Source organism: Ornithorhynchus anatinus, chromosome 20 (assembly GCF_004115215.2).
Source record: "Ornithorhynchus anatinus isolate Pmale09 chromosome 20, mOrnAna1.pri.v4, whole genome shotgun sequence".
In the NCBI taxonomy this organism is placed as follows: Eukaryota; Metazoa; Chordata; class Mammalia; order Monotremata; family Ornithorhynchidae; genus Ornithorhynchus; species Ornithorhynchus anatinus.
The window spans coordinates 5478428-5500354 of record NC_041747.1 but is presented as its reverse complement, the minus strand read 5'-3'; the positions used below and the strand labels follow the sequence as shown (position 1 = coordinate 5500354).

Below are 21927 nucleotides of genomic sequence, written 5' to 3'. Positions count from 1 at the left end.
AGCTTGAACCACTTATTGTAGTGAAGCAGAAAGTGCCAAGTTCACTTAACCAAGGTGAGTTTAAAGCTCAGTGGAGTTTGTCGGGATTTTTTGCCCGAAGATCTGTGACAGCCTCCAGTGAGCAAAGAGGATTGCGGACACCTTGTAAACTGAGGGCAGGGATTGTGTCTCTTAGCTGGGTTAGGCTCTTCTTCTCCTTGAAAATCCAAAAGAATACCTGAAAATCCAAAAGCCAGGAACTTTTGGCCAATGCTAATCCTCAGAGGCAATCCAAGTCACTGTGTCAGTTACCACTGGCACAATCTCTAGCACACATATGACCATGTATACTCTTTTTTAGCACTCAGGAGTCTGTATGTGATCAGATGAGTAGTCGGTAATTCATTCTAATCCTCTGTTTTTAAAGGCTATGCCTCTTTTCTTTGTTAGTCTAAGCTCCTCTGGGACAGGGAACAGGTCTCATACTTATGTTGTGCTTTCCCAAGGGCTTAGTTTGGGTCGTTGCATAGTAAGAGCACTGAACAAACCCTATTACCAAGTCACATTGTGGCCTAGTGGAAAGAGCGGGGGAGTCAGAAGATCTGGCCTGTTGTGTGATCTCAGACAAGACACTTAATGTCTCTGTGTCTCAGTTTTCTCATGTGTAAAATGGGGTAAGACCTCTGGTCTCCCTCCCTCTTAGATTTTGCACCCCATTTAGAATGGAGATTGTGTGGGATTTGATGATCTCGTAGCTACAGCACTTCTTAAATCACTGGAAGCACTTAATACATGCTATAATTATTGTTATTGGTAAAAATGATCAAGTTTCAAAATTTGGTTTCCATATGACTCCAGGGAGAAACTAGTTTTGTTGGCATTATGACAAGTAAAAGTAGTGTGCTTTTCAGCAAATAAGTTTATTTTAATCATGCCAGAAATACACAGTTTAGATGATCATCCCGAATTGTATTTTATTTCTTCGTTTCAATCTCCAAAGCACGATTACATCCAGAATCTTTTTCTCATTGTACCCACCATACACTGCCAATTATATAATACTAATACTGCTGGTCTTTGTGGTGTCATCTACTGTGGGAACAATATGTATTTTCTCATTAGTACACGGCTAAGGGAACTCATTTTCTTTGCTTTTTCTTCACTCTCGGAGAGCAGTCATTTTTCTGAACAGTGTTTTCTTGGGGCTTCTAGAGCCAGACGTTTACTCTTGTTTACCCGTGTCTCAATCCTAAACCCAACAGATGCCCTTGAACTACATCTTCAATCCCTGGAGAGTAGCAGGATGTAGAGGTCATTCCCCTAATGCGAACATATGCTTTCCTTAAAGAATGCTTTCTTTGATTTAGCAGTAGAATAGCTTGGGAGGAAAACAAGCCCAGATTAACATGAACTTGGTCAGCGTAACAGATCACCCGAAAATTAAAGTTGAGGTAGCTCAAAGCCTTGTGCCGTTAGATAAGGACTGAATTACAGAGTGAAAGCTGCATTTAAATTTAATAAAGTGGCGCTATTGGAAGCTTTGCTACCTTTCGTTCCCTGGGAGTATGTTCCCTGGGAATCAAATAATAATAATTGTATTTGTTAAAAGCTTACTATGTGCCAGGCACTGGACTAAGCGCTGGGCTGGATACAAGCAAATTGAGTTGGACACAGTCTCTGTCCAACATGGGGCTCGCAGTCTCAATCCCCATTTTACAGATGAGGTAATTGAGGCCCAGAGAAGTCAAGCGATTTGCCCAAGGTCTCACAGCATGTTTCCTTCTAGACTGTAAACTCGTTGTGGGCAGGGAACATGTCATTCATTCATTCATTCAATAGTATTTATTGAGCACTTACTATGTGCAGAGCACTGTATTAAGCGCTTGGAATGAACAAGTCGGCAACAGATAGAGACAGTCCCTGCCGTTTGACGGGCTTACGGTCTAATCGGGGGAGACGGACAGACGAGAACGATGGCAATAAATAGAGTCAAGGGGAAGAACATCTCGTAAAAACAATGGCGACTAAATAGAATCAAGGCGATGTACATTTCATTAACAAAATAAATAGGGTAATGGAAATATATACAGTTGAGCGGACGAGTACAGTGCTGAGGGGATGGGAAGGGAGAGGGGGAGGAGCAGAGGGAAAGGGGGAAAAGAGGGTTTAGCTGCGGAGAGGTGAAGGTGGGGTGGTAGAGGGAGTAGAGGGAGAAGAGGAGATCAGTCTGGGAAGGCCTCTTGGAGGAGGTGAGTTTTAAGTAGGGTTTTGAAGAGGGGAAGAGAATCAGTTTGGCGGAGGTGAGGAGGGAGGGCGTTCCAGGACCGCGGGAGGACGTGGCCCGGGGGTCGACGGCGGGATAGGCGAGACCGAGGGACGGTGAGGAGGTGGGCGGCGGAGGAGCGGAGCGTGCGGGGTGGGCGGTAGAAAGAGAGAAGGGAGGAGAGTTAGGAAGGGGCAACCAACCAATAGAGTCTACCAACTCTATTATGTTGTAGTCTCCCAAGTGCTTGGTACAGTGCTATGCACACACAGTGAGCGCTCAATAAATACGGTGGATCGATTGAACTTGGATGATAGGTCCTTCATATATATTCCTCTGAATATGGATGATAGGTCTTCGAAGTAGCAAAGAGAAAGCAAGAGAAGCGGTCTGCAGGGCAGAAAACAGAATCTGCTCTGACCCTAGCTGAACAGGTGAAGGCATCGGTATCCAGTGGAGGGACTTTAGGAAAACACTAATCTATTTTCAAGAACAAAGTAGCCAGGGTTTTTAGAACACTATGACACTGAAGAATGGAGACCTCCCTTTCCACTGGCTTTTTGTCTGGTGCCAGCAAAAGAGCAGCCTCAGATCTGTGAGGTCTCTTGGAGAATCAGAGGTGAATTGGAAAGGACAACATCCCCTGCCCTGATGGATGGAAAAGACACAGGCCTGGAAATGGAGGCAGGGGCAAGACTGCCGTCCAAAAGCATCAGTCTCCCCTATTAGTTCAAAATTGGCCCAAATAGGAAATTAACCACAGGTACATATTTGTTATGAACCATTTGCAGCAATTGGCCATCTTCCCAGCACTTGCCTGATGCTGGAAATTTACTGCCTTACAAAAGGCATCTTGGGAGGGGTGGGGGGGTGGGGGCTTTCCAAGAAATTTCAAAAGAAAGGCTGTTAAAAAAGTAATCAAAAAGTTTTCAATCCAAAGAAGGAGTTATTTTAAAATCCAAGCAGTGACCAATCTGAGTTTCTCTCCCTCTTTTTCTCCCCAGCAATGGGGGAGGTGTGGGCTTGTGTAATGATGCACTGGCACTGGCTTAGCTACACCCCCCACACACACCACCCCGCTCCCCCATGTACATGCAGCAACATATGTGCTTCCGCTTAGGCATGATCACGGTATGGGTATCCAGTTCCTGGACTCATGAATCAAAGGGGTTTTGCTGGGCACAGGCCCAGAAAGCATATGGAGGCTCAGAATTCTCCAAGTCATTCTCACCATTCCTCTGCTGTAGTATCCCTATACACCGCTCAGTCAATCAGTGATATTTATGGAGTGCTTACCACGTGCCGGGCACTATACTAAGCACTTGGGAGAGCACAGTTTAACAGATTTGGTAGGCACGCTACTTGCCCAGGACAAGCCTACAGTCTAGAGGGGGAGAATGTCAGATTCCATCAGTGTCCAAATTCATCTCCTCTCATCAGTCAGTGATACGATTTGAATCCAAAGCTCCTTACTGAACACTTGGAAAGTGTAGTTCCCTCCCAACAATGAGCTTACACTCTAGTGGTTCGTGTTTATTGAGCGCTTACTGTGTGCAGAGCACTGTAGTAAGTGCTTGGGATAGTACAATAAAACAATAAACAGATACATTCCCTGCCCAAGGAGAGCTTACACTCTAGAGGGGGAAATACAAATAAATAAAAATACAGCTGTGAACATAAGTGCTGTGGGGCTGGGAGGGGGGAATCACGAAAGGATCGAGTGAGGGCGACACAGAAAGGAGTGGGAGATGAGGAAAAGAGGGGCTTAGTCTGGGAAAGCTCTTGGAGGGGATGTGCCTTCAGTAAGACTTTGAAGTAGGGGATATTTATCGTCTCAAGTAGTAATTGGATCAAGTAGCTAGTAGCGTGAATGTGCTAACATGAAATAGAATTTTATTCAGTTTTATAGAGGTTTTATTCAGTTGATGTCAGTGCCTGCTGAGTGCACGGTAATGGGAATTTGATTCCCTGAGAAAACAGAGACAGAGTCCAGAGATACTGGGCTAACTCCATAGATCTCCACCTGTGAAGACTGGGAATCGCGGGGCCCCTTTCTTTTATGAGAGCCTGAGTCGTCTCTCCCTTACGCCCGGAGCGGCTTCAGTGGAGCTTTCTCCCCTGGATTCCCAGCCAGTGGGACTCCACGTGGGTTGCAGTCATCACAGATGGCTTTCAGCGGGCTCCGCCTCACGGCTCTTGTGTGGACGGATAGCTCCTACTCTAATTGGTTACCTTTTGACCAGGTATACCGAAGCTCCATTTTTCTCAATGGCACTAAATACATTTGAATCGCCCGAACAGTTTACAGGTAGAAGAGCTTGCTCTCCCTCCACTTTCTCAGGGTGGGAAGCCGTGGTGCCTTTCAATTGGGCTGGAGGAATCTTGTCACGAATGTACTTAACGAGGCCTAGTGGATAGAGTACAAGCCTGGGAGTCAGGGGGACCTGGGTTCCTATCCCAGCTCTGTCACTTGTCTGCTGTGTGATCTTGGGCAAGTCACTCTTCACTTCTCTGGGCCTCAGTTACCTCATCTGTAAAGTGGGGATTAAGACTCTGAGCCACCTGTGGGACAGGGACTCTATCCGACCTGATTCCCTTCCATCTACCCTGGTGCCTAGAACAGTGCTTGGCGCATAGTAAGAACTTAACAAATACTATTGTTATTATTAATAACTCTGGGCTTCAGATGGTTGCTTTGTTGCAGATGGACGGGTGGGAGCTCAGCATTCCTCTTCTCTGCCTGGTGATACAATCCCTGCCTGAGCCTGCTGAAAAATTTCAGATGTGGAAAAAAAAAGATTGTTTTGCAGGCAGATCGTTGTTCAGAATACTGAGCAATCAGGGCTGATTCTGGAAGGCTCAAGAAATCTTTGAGGAGTCCAGCTGTGGGTAGAACATCGAGGCTTAAAGCTTCTGTATAGGGCTGTGCTTCGAGTCGACTTTAGATCTCAAAGACTGGAAGCTTCCCCTATCCCCTCATAAGCTTATCATATTTCTAGCCCCGAAGAGGTTATGTTCTCTTATGTGAAATGACAAGATAGGAAATGCTAGGTCATTAAAAGGTCACAGGGTTAAAAAGGAGAGCAATAAGTGGGCACGTCACTGAGTCGGTATGTTTGAAGAGAACCGGCCATCTCGCACAGGGAAGAATGCACTTCATCTGTCCTATTTAGATCAATTAATTGGGAATATTTAATAATGATGGCATTTGTTAAGTGCGTCCTATGTGCAAAGCACTTTTCTAAGTTCTGGGGACGGTACAAGGTAATCAGGGTGTTCCACGTAGGGCTCACAGGCTTCGTCCCCCTTTTACAGATGAGGGAACTGAGGCCCAGAGAAGTGAAGTGACTTGCCTAAAGTCACACAGCTGACAAGTGGCAGAAGCGGGATTAGAACCCACAACCTCTGACTCCCAAGCCCGGACTCTTTCCACTAAGTCATGCTGTATTCATTAAGTGTATACTATAAGCCAAAGCACCGGGATAAGTACTAGGACAGACACATGACAGGCACAACAGTCACGGACCTTATCCCGCATGGGGCTAGGATCCAAGAGGTAGGGAGAGCAGTAATAATACTCATGGTATTTGATAAGTGCTTATTATGTATTAAGTACTGCTCTAAGCACTGAGGTAGATACAGGTTAATCAAGTAGGATACAATCCCTGTCTCACAGGGAGCTCACAGTCTAAAGGATTGTTCACTGGGGTGGAGTAGGGTCAAGAGAGAGCCGATGTGAAAGTTGAGTCTTGAAGCCAGGGCGAAGGCGTTTCCGTTTAGAATGTAAATTCGTCCCTTTAGACCGTATGCTCGTTGTGGGCAAGGAATGCGTCTGTTATATTGTTCTATTGTACTCTCTCGAGAGCCTAATATAGTGCTCTGCACACAGTAACTGCTCAATAAATACCATTGACCAACTGGCTGACTAGTGGGAGAGAAAATGGTTGCCACTGGAGGCTTTTGAGGTATGGAGAGTTATAATTTAAGAAGATGTTCCACTGACCAAAGAGGTCCTCACCCATCTATTGAAAGCCTAGATGCAACTTCTACCATCGTACAGTTTTCCAGGCCTCTCTACCTGTTGTCTGCCTTGTGTTTTCTGGGTCGTTGAGTTGAGATAGCTCCCTTAATGTTCTCCCCCTTCCGGGCGACCCATGCCTACTTTTTCTGAATCACCAATCTCATTCTAGGTCAGCAGTACAGTCAGTGGGTACTCTTCCATCATTTCTCAGGCACCCCAGCTTTATCATCATTGTCAGATAAATAATTCTGCAAATGACTTCATGCCCAGAAAGACACTTCCGTCCGACATTACCTGCCAACTCAAAGATCGAGGCTATGATTGAGACTTGGGATGGGGAAGACGAATGTCGTTGCCATTTTATTCCGGCTGGGCAGAATCTCCTACTAACTAGGATTCATTCAAAATGCTTGAAAACTTGTCATCCATCTACTCCTGCCATTCCAATTTTCCTGTGGGGGGAGGGTGATTACTCAAACCCCCCTGGAGATGATAGAGGTTGCAGACATTTTTATGAGGAAATCGTCATCATTTAAAATTCAGTTAGACGAAGTCCTGAAACCAAATGTCAACTGTTGAGAAACAGACGTTCTATATCATTTCCCGTGGTGTCCTGTCTCCGGATTAACTGAGCAGGTCGATCGGGGTTTCTCATATACAGCACAGGATTCATAGCTAAAAGGCTTGAGAGTGAGACTTGCTAAAATTTAACAAGGAATTTCCTTCCAGGGCAAATACTTCGTCACTCTCGCTCCTACTCTCATTATTGCATGTAGATTTTCTTTTTAACTCCCCTTTTTACATGTGGTTTTTAATCACGTAGGATTAGATGCAGCTTTTTCATCATTGTTCTGATCTTGAGGCAATTCCGAACGATAAAAACCTGAATCTGAAAAAAGCCCATCCTATTTACTCTTTGCAGTGACAGACTAGAAAGGAATGGAGCTGAAAAAACTGTCATCCAGTTCACTCCTTGTGAACTGAACCCCTTGGCCGTAAGTGTGGCCCTCTCCCACCTAAGCCTGGCTCTCCCTCCCCTACAAGGGAGTCTACTGAGGCCAAAAGCAGATCTGGATTGGGTTCAGGTCTGCCATCCCTTCAAGGAGCCGAGGGAGAATTTTGTGAATTTGTGTTTTGCTTTTTTTTTAATAGTATAAGTTAAGTGCTTATACTTAACCGGAAAAGATATAAGTCGATTAGGTTGGACACCGTTCCCGGCCCACATGGAGCTTGAAGTCTAAGTAGGAGGTAGAACAGGAGAACAGAGGCACAGAGAAATTAAGTGACTTGCCCGAGATCACACAGCAAGCAATTGGCAGAGCCAGGATTAGAACCCAGGTCCTCAGACTCCCAGACCCGTGTTCTTTCCATGCTCCTCTGGTAGTTGAGTCAGACTACCAGACCAAATCTGATCTCCATGCCCAGCAACCCAGATGGTTACGGTAAAGACCTTTTTAGCCCCGTATTGAGAATGAACTAGAATCGTTCCTGACATCTGGGGGTCATAGCCAATGAGAGAAGCCTCTTAGGGAAAGTGTCCCTGGGCCATGTCAATCCTCCTCAAACCCACAGGGTTATCCAAAACGATTTTGGAAATAAAGTCAGACAAAACAGGGCTAGATGAACTGTGCCAGTTGAAAGCATGCAATTTGATATATTCCATAATTTGCCAAGGTGGCAGAGACATAATTTAAAATGTTCTTCATACAACTAACTGTAAAAAATGCTTTCCGTATCTGAAGATCAAATCTAAACTCCTGAATTCTTCCTCAAGTTACCTTCTCTGCTCTCATGGATTCCCATTTTTTAACAAATAGTATTTGTTAAGTGCTTACTATGTGTTAGACACTGTTCTAAGTTCTGGGATAGATACAAGTGAATCAGGTTCTACACAGTCACTGTCCCTTATGGGGTTCACCGTCTAAGTCAGAGGGAGAACAGGAGAACTGAGGCATGGAGAAGTTAAATGACTTGCCCAAGGTCACAGGGCAAGCTTTTGGCAGAGCTGGGATTAGAACCCAGGTCCTCTGACAAACCCGTGCTCTTAGCTGGGTGATAGCATTGTCTAGAGGAAAATCAGAGGCTGGGAGTCAAGGGCACCCAGGTTCTAGTCCCACCTTCCCCACTGGGTGATGTGGAAAAAATCACTTAGTGTCTCAAAGGCCTCAGTTTCTTCATCTATAAAATGGAGATGAAATACCCGTTCTCCCTCTGCCTTAGATTTTGAGTCCCATTTGGGAGAGAGATGGATTATCTCGAGTCCCCCCCCCACTCAGCTTACTCTGGGCCCAGAGTAAGTACTTAATAAATAACATAATCATAAGTACCATTATATTCCATCAAATCGCCTACCAGCCTAGGCAAACTTAGCAAACTGTAACTTCCAGTGTCTCATTTTCAGAAGTGACAGCAATTCCAGGCTTAGCAATGCAGTGTTAAAATAGCTCAGTGCAAATGCAGGAATTGTCTGGGTGGACCGAGGACACGGCGAGAAGTGAGTGGGCTTTGTGGAGCTAGCTTCCACTCTTAGCTCCTTGAGGGCAGGGATCATGTCTGCAAACGGTACTGTACTCTCCCAAGCGCGTAGTGATCAATCGGTCATATTTATTAAATACTGTGTGCAGAGCACTGTGCTGTGTGCTTGGAAGAGTACAATATAATAGACACAATCCCTGCCCACAGCGAGCTTACATTCTAGTACTTTGTCCTCAGTAGCTGCTTAGAAAATACATGGATCGATCCTAAAGTCAAAGCCATGAAAATTGGCAAACGCGCTTCAGTATGATGGTATCCTTGCCGAAATCGCCTTGTAGGAAGGCGCCCTCGTCCATAGATGTCCATATGAGCTCGCCCTCTTTTACCCAGAAACACCACAGAATTTCAGGACAGATGCACCAACCCAGCAAGGAGCCGATTTCCACGCATACGATGCTGAAGAGCCAACCAGACTCAAAGTCAGCCATGCCCCCGAGCAAGAGAGGGTCTCCCCATCACTGGTGTCATCTTTGAATGGGAAAGCAGGCATACATGTACTCTTCAAAGCTTCTAGACTCATTTTCCCTCTTGGTAGTCCAAAAACAATTCCAAGCTGTATCCACCAGGATGTAAGATGACTTCTGCTTGAGGCTAAGATATTCCTCATCTTCCTGCTTTATTCAGACCCCTTCCAGATGATCAGTTGATGGGGTGCACTGGGGAGGAAGGGCTGTACCGAGGCGGAGATGGTCCAGACTGGCTCTGCTGCCTACTCCTCTGTGGAAAATTCATTCATTCAATCCTATGTATCGAGCGCTTACTTTGTGCAGAGAAATGCCACCCACCCACCTAATCTGGGGCCATTTCTCCGAAAATCCTCTTCAGCCTTTATCGAAGCCTTCGGCACCTCTGCACTGAATCGATCCGATTCCCATCTGCGCCCACCTCCCCCTCCCCCAACTCCCACGTACACACGCACAGTATAATTATGTGGAATTTTGTGAATGCCATTTGCATTGGCAAGTGCCCACCCTGTGGGCTGCAGCCTGAACATCCGAGAGAGAGCTCGAGCTCCTAGCGGCAGTTGGCTGCTTCGGCACCCAGGTGTCCAATTGGAAAACCGTCCCTCAGCCAGAGCTGCAGCTGACCCGGGGAGAGGATCCCGGAGACAGCCTCTGGAGGGGCCCACGACTAGAATCTGTAATCAGGAAGGAAACACTGGGCACAACTGAGCCTGGCGGGGATGGCGTTCCCTCATTGTTAGTTCTGGCCTTGTGTCTATCAATCAGTCAGTGGTGTTTACTGGCGCTTACCCGGTGCAGTCACGCCCTGTCCTTTGAGAGGGTACGGTGCAGTTGGGGGATCCAATCTCTGCCCTTCAGGTGCAGACGGGAGAATCAACATGAAGAATTGTACCGACAGGATCCACAACAGTTCCAGCCTGGCAGGGAAAGCAAATCGACCCGTTGACAGTATTTTTGGAGCATGGACGGAATGAAAGCACTGTAGTAAGCACTCAGGAGAGTCAGTCAGGCAGTCGTATTTATTGAGCGCTCACTGTTTGCAGAGCACTGTACTAAGCTCTTGGGAGAGTAGCGTAACAACAGACACAGTCCCTATCCACAACAAGCTGATGTTTGTCGGCCGTGTGGGCCCTGGGCAAGTCACTTCTCTGTGCCCAAGTTACCTCATCTGTAAAATGGGGATTAAGACCATGAACCCCAGGCGGGGCAGGGACTGTGTCCAACCTGATTTATTTATATACACCCATTTGGCTGCTGGGCGACATTGGGTAAGTCACTTGAGTGAAGCAGCATAGCCTAGTTACCCTCCCCAAACGTTCCGGCATGTTTACGTTCACCTCCCAGGTCCCCGTGAACACAGTCACTGCTCCTGGGCCTCAGGACTCGGAAGCCACAACCAAGGCAGAGGAGAGCTAGGGGCTGAAAATAAGAATTCTGGACCTAACAGCATCCGGCGCTCAATCAGTTATGCGTATGGCACAAACCACCGGAAAGCCAGACTGTCCAACTGGCCCCCCTATTCACCAGCTACAAGCTGACCCTTCCCATTGTAAATGTCAGTAGGGGATAATATGTCCATTTTCCATTCCAGCACTTCATACAACGCTGGGCACATAGTAATATTATCAGTATTATTATTCAGTATGATGAGGGTGGAATGCTAGCAGGGACTAGATGGATTTTCATTCTTATTGAATCCCTTTCTGGCAGCTTGGGAACTCCAGAGAGAAGAACCTTTCCCTTCGAGAGTACGGAAGCCCACTGCAATTTGTTCAAATCTTCAAATCTAATATTTACTAAGGGCCTAGTATGGTCCAAACACCGAGTTAGATACGAGATAATCAGAAAGGACAAAGTCCCTGGCCCACGTGTGACTCACAGTCTAAATAGGGAGTAGGATTTAGTTCCCATTTTACAGACAAGGAAACTGAGGCCCAGAGAAGTTAAGTGACTTACCCAAGGTCACACAGCAGGAAAATGGTAGAGCTGGAATTAAAACTCAGGTCCTCTGACTCCCAGGTCCAGGCTCTTTCCACTAAGCCATGCTGTTCTTCTATGTGAAAGACAGATTTTCAGTGAGAAACATGCATCTTTGCCTAATTTGATTCTAGGCCTAAAAGAGGACGGCAAGCAGTGTTTAATTACCCCAGCTGCTCTTCCTTCCATGAAATTATTGTATTTATTTGGAGATTTACAGCTGTAAGGAAGAAATTAGGAAATACAATCTGGGAGCTCTTCTGCAGTCCCAAGATATCAGGATTCATTTTATGATTAATAATGTCCATATGCAACCACCCAAGGTAATAAACACTCTGCTACTGTTTGGCACTTATCTAAGGCACTCAAATTACTTTTTGTATATTGAGAGGTAATGACTCACAACTCCTTTAGGAGACAGAGAAGGGAAGGTCTCATCCACCATTAAAAGAAGGCCCCGGTGTGGGGAAATGACAACCACCATAACGGCGGCCATTACGATCTCATCATCGCAACCGAGAAGAGAATTAATGTTGGCATTATTTGAGCGGGAGGATCGTGAGTTATTTTGATTGTTGCAATAATTGTTTCTAATAGAAATGATGAACATTTTTACTGGTAGTAATACTTAAAACTGAATGGGTCGATACTATTTTGGGGGAGCTTACCTGGCACAGAGCCCTCTATCAGGTGCTTGGAAGAGGATGACGGCGTTAATAGTCACGCTCTCTGCCCTTAAGGAGCTTAAAATCGAGTGGGAGAGATAGACGCTAAAATAAATGACGTGTAGGCGGAAGCAATAGAGGGTAAATGCACGTACACGAATGCGGCTGGGGCCGAATGCCTCAAGACTTAGGTGAACGGATTGTTCAAGTGGCCGACGGGGATCGGAAACAGAGTGGGTAGATGAGAGATTGGGGTGTATTTGGATGTTTAAGTGCTTACTATGTGCCAAGCACTGTACTAAGTGCTGGGGTATATACTAGATAATGAGGTTGGACACAGCCCCTGTCCCACATGGGGCTCACAATCTAAGTAGGAGAGAGGAGGATTTAATCCCCATTTTACGATGAGGAAACTGAGGCGCAGAGATGACACGTCCAAGATCACATGGGAGACAAGTGGCAGAGCTGGGATTAAAACCCAGGTCCTCTGACTTCCGAGCCTGTGCTCTTTTCATTAGGCCAGGTTGCTTCTCAGTTAGGGATTAGTCAGGGAAGGCCTTCGGGAAGAGATGGGATTTCAGAAGGGCCTTAAAGATGAGGAGGGTGGCGATCTGCCGGAGGTGAAGCGGAAGGGAGTTCCCGGCTTGGGGGAGATGGTGTGAAGAAGAGGTTGGGGATGAGAAAGACTAGAATGAGGCACAGAGAGTAGGTTGGCTTGAGAGGAGCGAAGCCAGCCTCCTCATTTGTACGGCCCCAGGTTCAAACCTCTGGAGCAAAGTAGCAGCCCTGTGACCCGTCCCCCACCCCTCCCTCAGTTCCTGCCAAAGTAATTGGCAGACATCGCATAGGAGGAAGGGAGTCCCCCAAAGAACCTGACAAGTCCTTATTAACTAACAGGTTTTTAAAATAATTATGGTATTTGTTAAGCACTTATTATGTGCCAAGCACTGTTCTTGAAAGAACATAAAGCCTACAAATCGCATTTATCCTGTCCTATATAAGTATTACTTTCTAATAACTATATTGTACAGATTCACAGATGAGGTAAACGGAGGCACAGAACAATTGAGTGGTTAGCCCAAGGTCACACAGCAGGGAATGGCATAACTTTTTGGGTCACCCGACTCCCAGCCCCATTCTTTTTCCCCTAGGCCGTGCCACTACGCACGTGTTTCATTGTGGTGTTTCCCCGAGATATCGTCGGACTCCTTCTTCTAAAACCCCTGCAATGGGTTTCTGACCCAGTCTTGTATGGCGAGGTATTGGATTCTGAGTTGTTTAGGATGTCTCAGATCACGATTCCAAGTCATAGGGCTGCAGTTACTCTCCAGGTGGGTTTTAGCTTGAGTTGGCTTACCGGGTTATCACGGGAAGAACAGGAGAAAAACCCTCATTGGTCCCTTTAGAGATTTCTGAGACAGTCAGAACTTAGACAACAGAGGCTTAGTTGTATTGACAGGGAGGGTAAGGGGGGGCTAAGCTAAACTAGATCAGAATGCTTTGATAAGCACGTGAACTCATATGATGGCGGCGGAGTGAAGCGTTTCGCTCGAGATCGCAAGTTCGCGGGCGGTCAAAGAATTGACCCAACATTCGAGAGGAACAAGGACAAGGCAAAAGTTTTGTTCGGGGATTCAGTGTAAGCCAAATAAGCCAAATAGGGGGTAACGCACCCGGCGGGCATCCTCTCCTTAAGGGAATGAGGTGCCCCACCATTTGGGCAGGGCAGCCTTTTGTAGTTGCGCATTGCCCCGGTTTCTCTCTTCAGCAATGCTGGCATTACCGTATTGGTCCTTTTTTGCCGCAGGGACGGTGTCTCAGGTATGGGGTGATCTTCCTTATTTGGGGTGGGTTTCGGCCACCTCCGGATGTCAATGACTCAGCTAGCTCGAGCGGGAAGGCCTGAACAGGAAACCCTGCCCGACACCATTTTGTATTCCCTGCTTGTGTCCCCTCGTGCCTCAGTACCCCATCACGTACATATGTGATTTTCATATACGTATACACATATGAAAGCAAGCAAACTTCCTTAGGTGTACCAACAACGTTTTGAATGTATGTACTCACCACTTACCACGTGGAGAAACCCTTCAACAAGTCACCAGAATACATGTCAGCGGGCAAGCCAGCGCTTCCTGAATTTAAAAGCTCCCCCGACTTTCTGATCGGCAAAAATTTCCCAGGTGATTCTGGCAAATTCATTCAATAGTATTTATTGAGCGCTTACTATGTGCAGAGCACTGGTCTAAGTGCTTGGAATGTACAGTTCGGCAACAGAAAGAGACAATCCCTGCCCATCGACTGGCTTACAGTATAATCGGGAAAGACAGACAAAAACAATAGCAATAAATAGAATCAAGGGGATGTACTGAAGCCCCCAAATCAGCAGTCACTCAACCATACTTATTCAGTGTTTACTGGGGGCAGAGCAGTGTACTAAGCGCTCTGGAGAGTACAATACAACAGCAAGAAGACACATTCCCTGCCCACAAGGAGTTTACAGTCTAGAGGGCTGGAAGAACTTTTCCCCCTTTTTGTTAATTCCTTCATCTCATTTCTATCTCCGAAAGGGCCCAGCATAGTCTCACCGCCAAGCTCTGTCCACACTGGACGGTCCAGCTTCCCTTCCTGAACAAGTCTTCTTCCTCTTTCTCCCTGCACCAAACACGAGTAGTTCCAGTCAGAGATTCCAAAAGGTCTTGCTTGATTTAAGCATGACCCTCGGGGTAATCATCACCTTTTGTAAAAGAACGAGAGAGGCACATGAAGCGGTACCAGCAAAATAATACAAGCTTGTTTGCTCTTTCCCTTTCCCCAAATGCATTTGACTAAATTGCAGCAAAATTGTAATAGCTATTGTAAGAATCCGTACAGCTACTCAAGCACATTTAACCCAATACTCTTCCGGAAATGGAAACAAAATTATGTTGAGCTTTACTGATTAAGCCCTGAGTAATCTTCAGATGTCAAGACTAACGCGTGCAGCCTTTGAATTTGTAGAATTCACTGCAGAAGAATAAATGATCATGCTATTTTCCAGAATAAAGAACTGGGTCTGGCGTATTAAACAACTTCTTTGTTTGCATCAAATGCGCTTCCCTGAGCGACTGTGGGTGAGGCATTAAATCATTGCCTTTAACACTTATTTTCAAATTAGAGAGTCTTTTTAAGTTACCACAATAATCAAAATTAATAGCGTGACAGCTCGTGAAACATTAGGTGTCTAAAAGGATTAGAGTTCAATTTCATCACGGGGCGGTGTTACCGATTGATTCCGAAATGCTCTTACAATCCCGTGGTCCGTCTGAGTAGTCCTGACTGACAGGTCCCATTCTGGCTTTATTGGTTAATGATGGGGAAGACTAAACAAGGCAAAATAAATGCTATTTACTGTTCTTTCTGGGTATGAAAATTAAACAGGATTTGTACTCTGAGTTGGAGAGGAGGAAAAGCAAAAATCAGTGCTGAATCACCTTAGAAATAGATTTCCCTATATTTTGCAGTTTGCTTGTTCAAGTTTCAGGAGTATATAGCTCATACTTGGAACACAGTCACAATAGACACTCTCTTTTCTCATGGCTGACTCTCAGGTTGAATCGCCCGAAGAAGCGGACTTTATAAGCAACGTAAGTGACAAGATGCTTAATGTGCAGGAAAATCAGATTGTTTCAAAGGGGAAATTGTAGTGAGCACCCATTGGATGCAGTGCACTGTACTAAGTACTTGGGAAGTACAAACAACAAAAAATAGCCAAGGGGCTTGTATTCTAAGACTTAACAATAGTAGGAGAAGCAACTGATTATAGTACCTAAGTGCTGAAGAGATGGGGATGGGCATGGAAGTATCTAAGTGCTCAGGGGTTAAGGACTTGAAGTGTGTAGGCAGTGCAGAAGAGAGGGGAAATAGGGGAGAGAGATGAGAGATTAGTCAGAGAGGCCCTATCATCTGAACTCTCACTGGGTTAGATGCTTTTAGAGGGTTTGGCCCCTCCCTGACCTAACAGCCAGCTCCTGAAGAAATTATGGCCAAACTGGCCCTCAAGGCAAACGGCCCCGAGCCCAGCCGAGAGTACTATAGGGGAGTCCAAGGGATGGAACTATCGCCCAGGGATTGTTCTGCTCTGTGAATCCATTTCCCAAGCCGCAGGCCTTCTGCCTCTCGGGGGGCTGCCGTTCCTAGGGACCGCGTCGGGTATGAATGAACCCCGCGTGGCCAGTTGGGAGCACAGAAGAGGCATTAGCTCATTGCCAACCTGTGTGTCCTCTCCTTTTCACCACCAATCATTCGTGGAATGCAGCGTCTCACCTGTATCACCCTCCTGTGCTCCCACTTGTAGTCCCCATGAGTGTAAAGGGAGGCAGTGAAGTGAGAAAAGGAGATTTCCACTCTTTTCTGCATCCTTCCTTCTGCATCCTTCCAGAGAGGGGATCTGTTCCTAGCCTTTCCTAGGTAACAGTAATGCTAGTATTTGTTAAGCATTTATTATATGCCGAGCACTTTGATAGATACAAGATAATCAGGTCAGACAGAGTACCTGACCCATATAAGGCTCACGATGAAGGGGGGAGGGAGAACAGTTATTTAATCTGAGTTGCAGAGAAAGTAAATGACTTGCCCTAGGTCACACAGCGGGCAAGTGGCAGAACCATGATCCGAACCCAGATCTGCTGCCTTAGGCCCGGGCTCTGTCCACAAGGCCATGCCGCGACTCCGTCTCCACTCCGTTTGAGTCAGTGACAGCGGGTCCAGCCGCTCTCGCTGATTCGGAGGGAAGGGAGCTGGGGAGTTGAAATGGACGCAGCCTGTGATTCCTGTGAGACAGTCGGCCTGTAATCAGGGGTTGGGCAAGAACCGGTGCTATACCGGAACAGCCTTCAGCACGCTGCCCAGAATACAACTCTCCAGACGATCCATTCATCACATTTTATTTGCAATCTTTGGCTTATTCCCCACCGCATTACTCTTCCGCAGATTATGCAGCGCTACTCAGGCTCTCGCTGATTATATCTTCTTGGTATTCTCTCCTGCATGCCTTCCCCTCTGCTTACCCGCTAGAACTAAGTCGGTTTATTTTTAAATGGGCCAGCCCATGCATCTAGAATAAAAACACAGCAGGCAGGGGGAAATGACGGTCGCTGGAACTCCAGTAAAGTGCGAAGAAAAATCCTCCATTTGCATTTATCACTGGCAGGAAAAAGGCATGTTATTGGTAACTGGTATCTGAGATCTAAAAGGGACATTCCCACTGGTGAAAGGGGATCAATCAAATAGGGAAGCAGCATGGCCTAGTGGATAGAGCATAAACCTGGGAGTCAGAAGGACCTGGGTTTTAATCCCTGTCTTGCCACTTGTCTGCTGTGTGACCTTGGGCAAGTCACTTAACTTCTCTGTGCCTCAGTTACCTCATCTGTAAAATGAGGATTAAGAGTATGAGCCCCACGTGGGACACCCTGATTACCTTGTATCTACCCCAGGGCTTAGATCAGTGCTTGGCACATAGTAAATGCTCAACAAATACCATTATTATTAGTATTATTATTATTATATGGGACAGGGACTCTGTCCAACCTGATTAACTTGTGTCTACCCCAGGGCTTAGAACAGTGCTTGGCACATAGAAAGTGCTTAAGAAGTACCATTATTATTATTATTACTCTCAGTTGACCTTGCCACCTCCAAATAGGATTCACCTCTCTGCAGTTCAATCTGCAGTCAATGAATGGTATTTATTGAGTGCTTTCTGTGAGCAGATTATTGAGTGCCTTCTGTGCGCAGAGCACTGTACTGAGTGTTTGAGAGAGTAGATATGATCCCTGCCCTCAAGCAGCTTACATTCTAGTGGGGGAGATGCATATAGGAGGGGAGGGGCAGAGGGGCAAAAAGAGAGTCCTTATCCAGGGCAGGATAACCTTGAAAGTTGGTGCCATATGAGAACTGGAGAGCAATCAGTTGCCCACAGGTGTTGTTCTCAAGCGGTTTCAATCTCCTGACTTCCCTCCAGAGTGCCCAGGGCATTATCACTGGGAAGAAGTATTCTTCCATTTTGCACCTCGTTTCCAAACGTCATCAGATGTAGTCACAGTGTTATTTGCTGAGCCCTCACTTTTTACTGGGCATTGTGTGCGGGGCCTTAAGGGTATTTTAGGGGGCACATACATGAAAGTTCCTGCCCTCAAAGAGCTCATAATCCAATCCAGAAAGGGAGAGCTGGGGAGATACAGAGGTGAGTACTGAGAAAGGTGGGGAGATATGTCCGGGGCCCACTGCACCCCAAACTCCTTTGAAGGGCAGTGGAATTGAGAGCCTGAAGTTTTTATTTAACGGATGAGCCATTCAGACGTCAGTTCTAACCTTTATCTTCCTTCTTGTCACGGGAGATAACCGCGTTGAAACATTAAGAGATCTGCTCCCGGCACTTAGATGTCATTGATTTGCCAGGGCATTTAACAAATGACCTTTTCTTCCTCTGAACAACAAGGACGGGAACAAGTCTCACACTTCCCAGTGACCTATTAGGTGTGAGCCAACCAGTGAGCAGAGGGAAACTCTTGCCATAGTTTTCAACCGTTGGATTTTCAAACTATTCCCTTCACAAAATTGGCTCACAGCAGAAGGACAAAAAGCAGCACATTAATTGAGAGTATAAACACAAACACTGAACTGCCGATTGACAGATTTTTATGCCGTACTTGGGTGTGATCGGTAAGACCGGAACGTGGTCGACTCTCCCTTCTGCATTGGGTTGCCAGGAAAGATTTCCCCTTGCCGGACTGTTGCATTTCTCCCCACTGGGCCTGATGTTATATTGTACTCTCCCATTTAGTACAGCGCTCTAAATACGGTAAGCACTCAATGAATACGATTGATTAATGTTAAAGGTCCCGATCTTTCCAAAGCTTCTGTTCCAACACTTATCTCACTCTTAATAATAATTGTGGTATTTGTTAAGCACTTACTGTGTGTCAGGCACTGTTTTAAGCACTGGGGTGGGATACGAGTAAATTGGGTTGGACACAGTCCCTGGCCCATGTGGGACTCACAGTCTTGAGCCCCAGTTTGCACACGAGGTAACAGAGACACAGAGAATTGCCCAGGGTCACACAGCAGACAAGTGGTGGAGCAAGGATTAGAACCCATGACCTTCTGACTCCCGGGCCCTTGCTCTATCCACTACGCCACACTGCTTATTTGCTTGCATGCCAGGTTGACCTCTCAGGCCGTTGATTATCCTCCAGCTGTCCAGCCTGCCTGGTGATGGCCACTGTATCTGAGTCCGGTGGTCCGACAGTTCTGTGACCTCAGTGTTAAGTGACTCCTTCTTCATACTTGTGGTAGGGTTTGCGAGTAGGGGAAAATGCTCTACAAGTCAAAAGTGTTAATCTTGGATGGTTCATACCTCCCTGTCTCAGGCTACAGTGGGTCCAAGTTCCTTCCATCCAAACAGAAATTTCCAATTTTCTTAGTCTTCCAGAATCCTCATTACTATGGGCTCACTCAAGTCTCTCCAGCCCTGATTGTTCAAATAGTATAGTACCTTATAAATTGCAGATACTCAAAGGCTTTGACGGCAGACTCAGGCACAGCAGTGTCTGCCATTGAGAATATACCGCATAAACATTTTGCTCCACGGCCACAAACCAGATCCTTAATCCTGACCAGCTGTCTCTCGTTGCGTGCCATTTGGCCATGGGGGGAAAGGGTGAGGGATTGCTAAGCGCTTAGTACTTGCACACGGTAAGCGTTCAATAGATACGATCGAATGGATGAATGCGTGCGGGTGTAAACCTTCACCACTACTGCAGAAACTACTAAATGTGCGCTCCCTCTGGTCGGAAAGCCTAATCAACCCAGAGCATTGGTTGTTTGCTTCCTGAAGAGTGGCAGCCCTGTTGGCATCCCGAGTGACTGAGCAGCTCTACTTAGGAATGCAGCACCGATCACTCCAGTAGGAAGTGAGGGAATGAGAAAATGGGGCCCTGAAACGTGCCGATCTCACCCAACTTTTGTTCACGGGAGAGTCACAGTCGGTGAACCTTAACTTGATCCTACCAACACAAACAAGAGTCGCATCCCGGAACTTCGAAACACAAAGAGCTGATGAGAAAAACGGTCACCCAGTGATATTTATGAGAGTAATACACTGTACTAAGCACCTGGAAGAGTGTGAAAGAAGCCCGAGTAATAATGTTGGTATTTGTTAAGCGCTTACTATGTGCCGAGCACTGTTCTAAGCGCTGCGGTAGACACAGGGGAATCAGGTTGTCCCACGTGGGGCTCACAGTCTTAATCCCCATTTTACAGATGAGGTAACTGAGGCACTGAGAAGTTAAGTGACTTGCCCAAAGTCACACAGCTGACAAGTGGTAGAGCCGGGGTTCGAACCCATGACCTCTGACTCCAACATCCCCTGTCTCCCCCAAATAGATACTGGGCACCGTTTTTTTCAGCAGAGTCTTGCTCTTTCTGAACAAAAGCTTGGAATCAGGCAGTAGGTTGTCTCAGGCCTTCTCAGTCATCCCCGGGCACCAGTGAGCATCTCACGATGGTGTAAGGCAGAACTCTGACATAGTCATCGGTGCGTATGCACCCACCTTACCTTGTTGTAGAAATTACGCACACATTCTAGTCAATGTGTACACTTTCTCACTTGGGCAAGACATCCTGACCGGTCTCTGTCATTAGCCACCAGATAAATCACTTTCAGCCTAAAACAACCGCTTCAGACAGCGGCCCACCAGTCTTGTAAAATCCTTCAGTTGACAGATAACTAACGTGAAGTTTTTGGTCAAAGGCCAGCTTTGCAAATTGCAGCCAGTTAGGGTGGGGGATTGGTGAAGCATATTTGATTTTTAGCTCTCTAAGTATAAAAAGTGAACTTTACCATCTCCCCTTCTCACTCCTGCCAATTTATTTAATAGTAGTAATACTGTTTCTTCAATCAGTAACATCTCTTGAACACTTACTCTTTTCAGAGCACTGTACTAAACTCTTGAGGAGTACAGTAGCATTATTGAATGCTTACTGTGTGCAGACCAGTGAACTAAGCTCTGGAAACAATACTTGGGTGGAAATTAGACACGGTCCCTGGCCTTCAAGGGTCTCACGATGTAAGAACATCAAGCAGGAAGAGGGGACTGGCGACAGGCACGTGAGGAAAATTTATCTGCTGTGCCGATTTGAACTCCATCTGATTGCATTTATTAAACCCATCTCTTGGAGGGAGAGGGAGCTCCATCGGTCTCTCCTTCCTCAATCCCAGAGGATTTCTCTTCCCCTCCTCACAACCCCTAGAAGCCAGAGGATGAGATAGGAGAGGCAGCGAGGGGACGTAAGTGGCAGAATGCTTGCTTCATTGTCTATGCTAGCAGCCCTTTCTCAGACAACACTAAAGTCCTTCCACTCATCTACCAACCAATGGTATTTACTGAACACTTACTACGTGCAGAGCACTGTACCAAGCACTTGGAAGAGTACAATACAACAGAATTAGCATTTCTGTTCTCTGCCCATAATGACCTGACAAGGCCTGGGTCCTAAAACCTAAACTGCATTATGGAAGGGCAGCGGAAAGGATTCGGCAAACATTTTGTCTGCAACACAGCTAACCAGGACACTAGAAGTGACCTGTGGGAAAAGCCCTGTCTGATAAAAACTCCTTTGGGTCAGCCAGGGGAGACTCCTAGAGGGAGTTAAATTGATGGATCATTCACTGACCCAGCTCAATCTTTAGGCCCTCAGCGAACTACTGTCAACTGAGTGAAAAATGTGAAAAAAAAATAACATTTTTGAAAAGTTCTGAAAAAAGATTCTGTGCCTTTCCCACCATCTCTTTTTCCAAACACTATCAGCCACCCCTTGCAACTCTCTTCTTCTTCCAGACTTTCTCTGGGCTGTGCTCGAGGATGGAAAGGAGCGGGCATCACGGGTTCCAGCACCAGCCCCCTGCGCTCTCCCGAGTGCCAGTCCACCAGAGCCCCAGGCCCAGCCATTCGCCAGACTGCACTAGCGCCAGGACCAGGTCAG

At 46.4% G+C, this 21927-nt stretch overlaps 1 protein-coding gene across 1 annotated transcript in view; it reads left to right on the top strand.

Annotated features, from left to right (window-relative positions):
- Positions 1 to 21927, top strand: part of SPART (spartin) — a 185212-nt gene that overhangs the window by 97750 nt on the left and 65535 nt on the right. Inside the window, 1 exon segment of the mRNA XM_039915002.1 lies at positions 21783 to 21922. Coding sequence (XP_039770936.1) covers positions 21783 to 21922 — 140 coding nt within the window.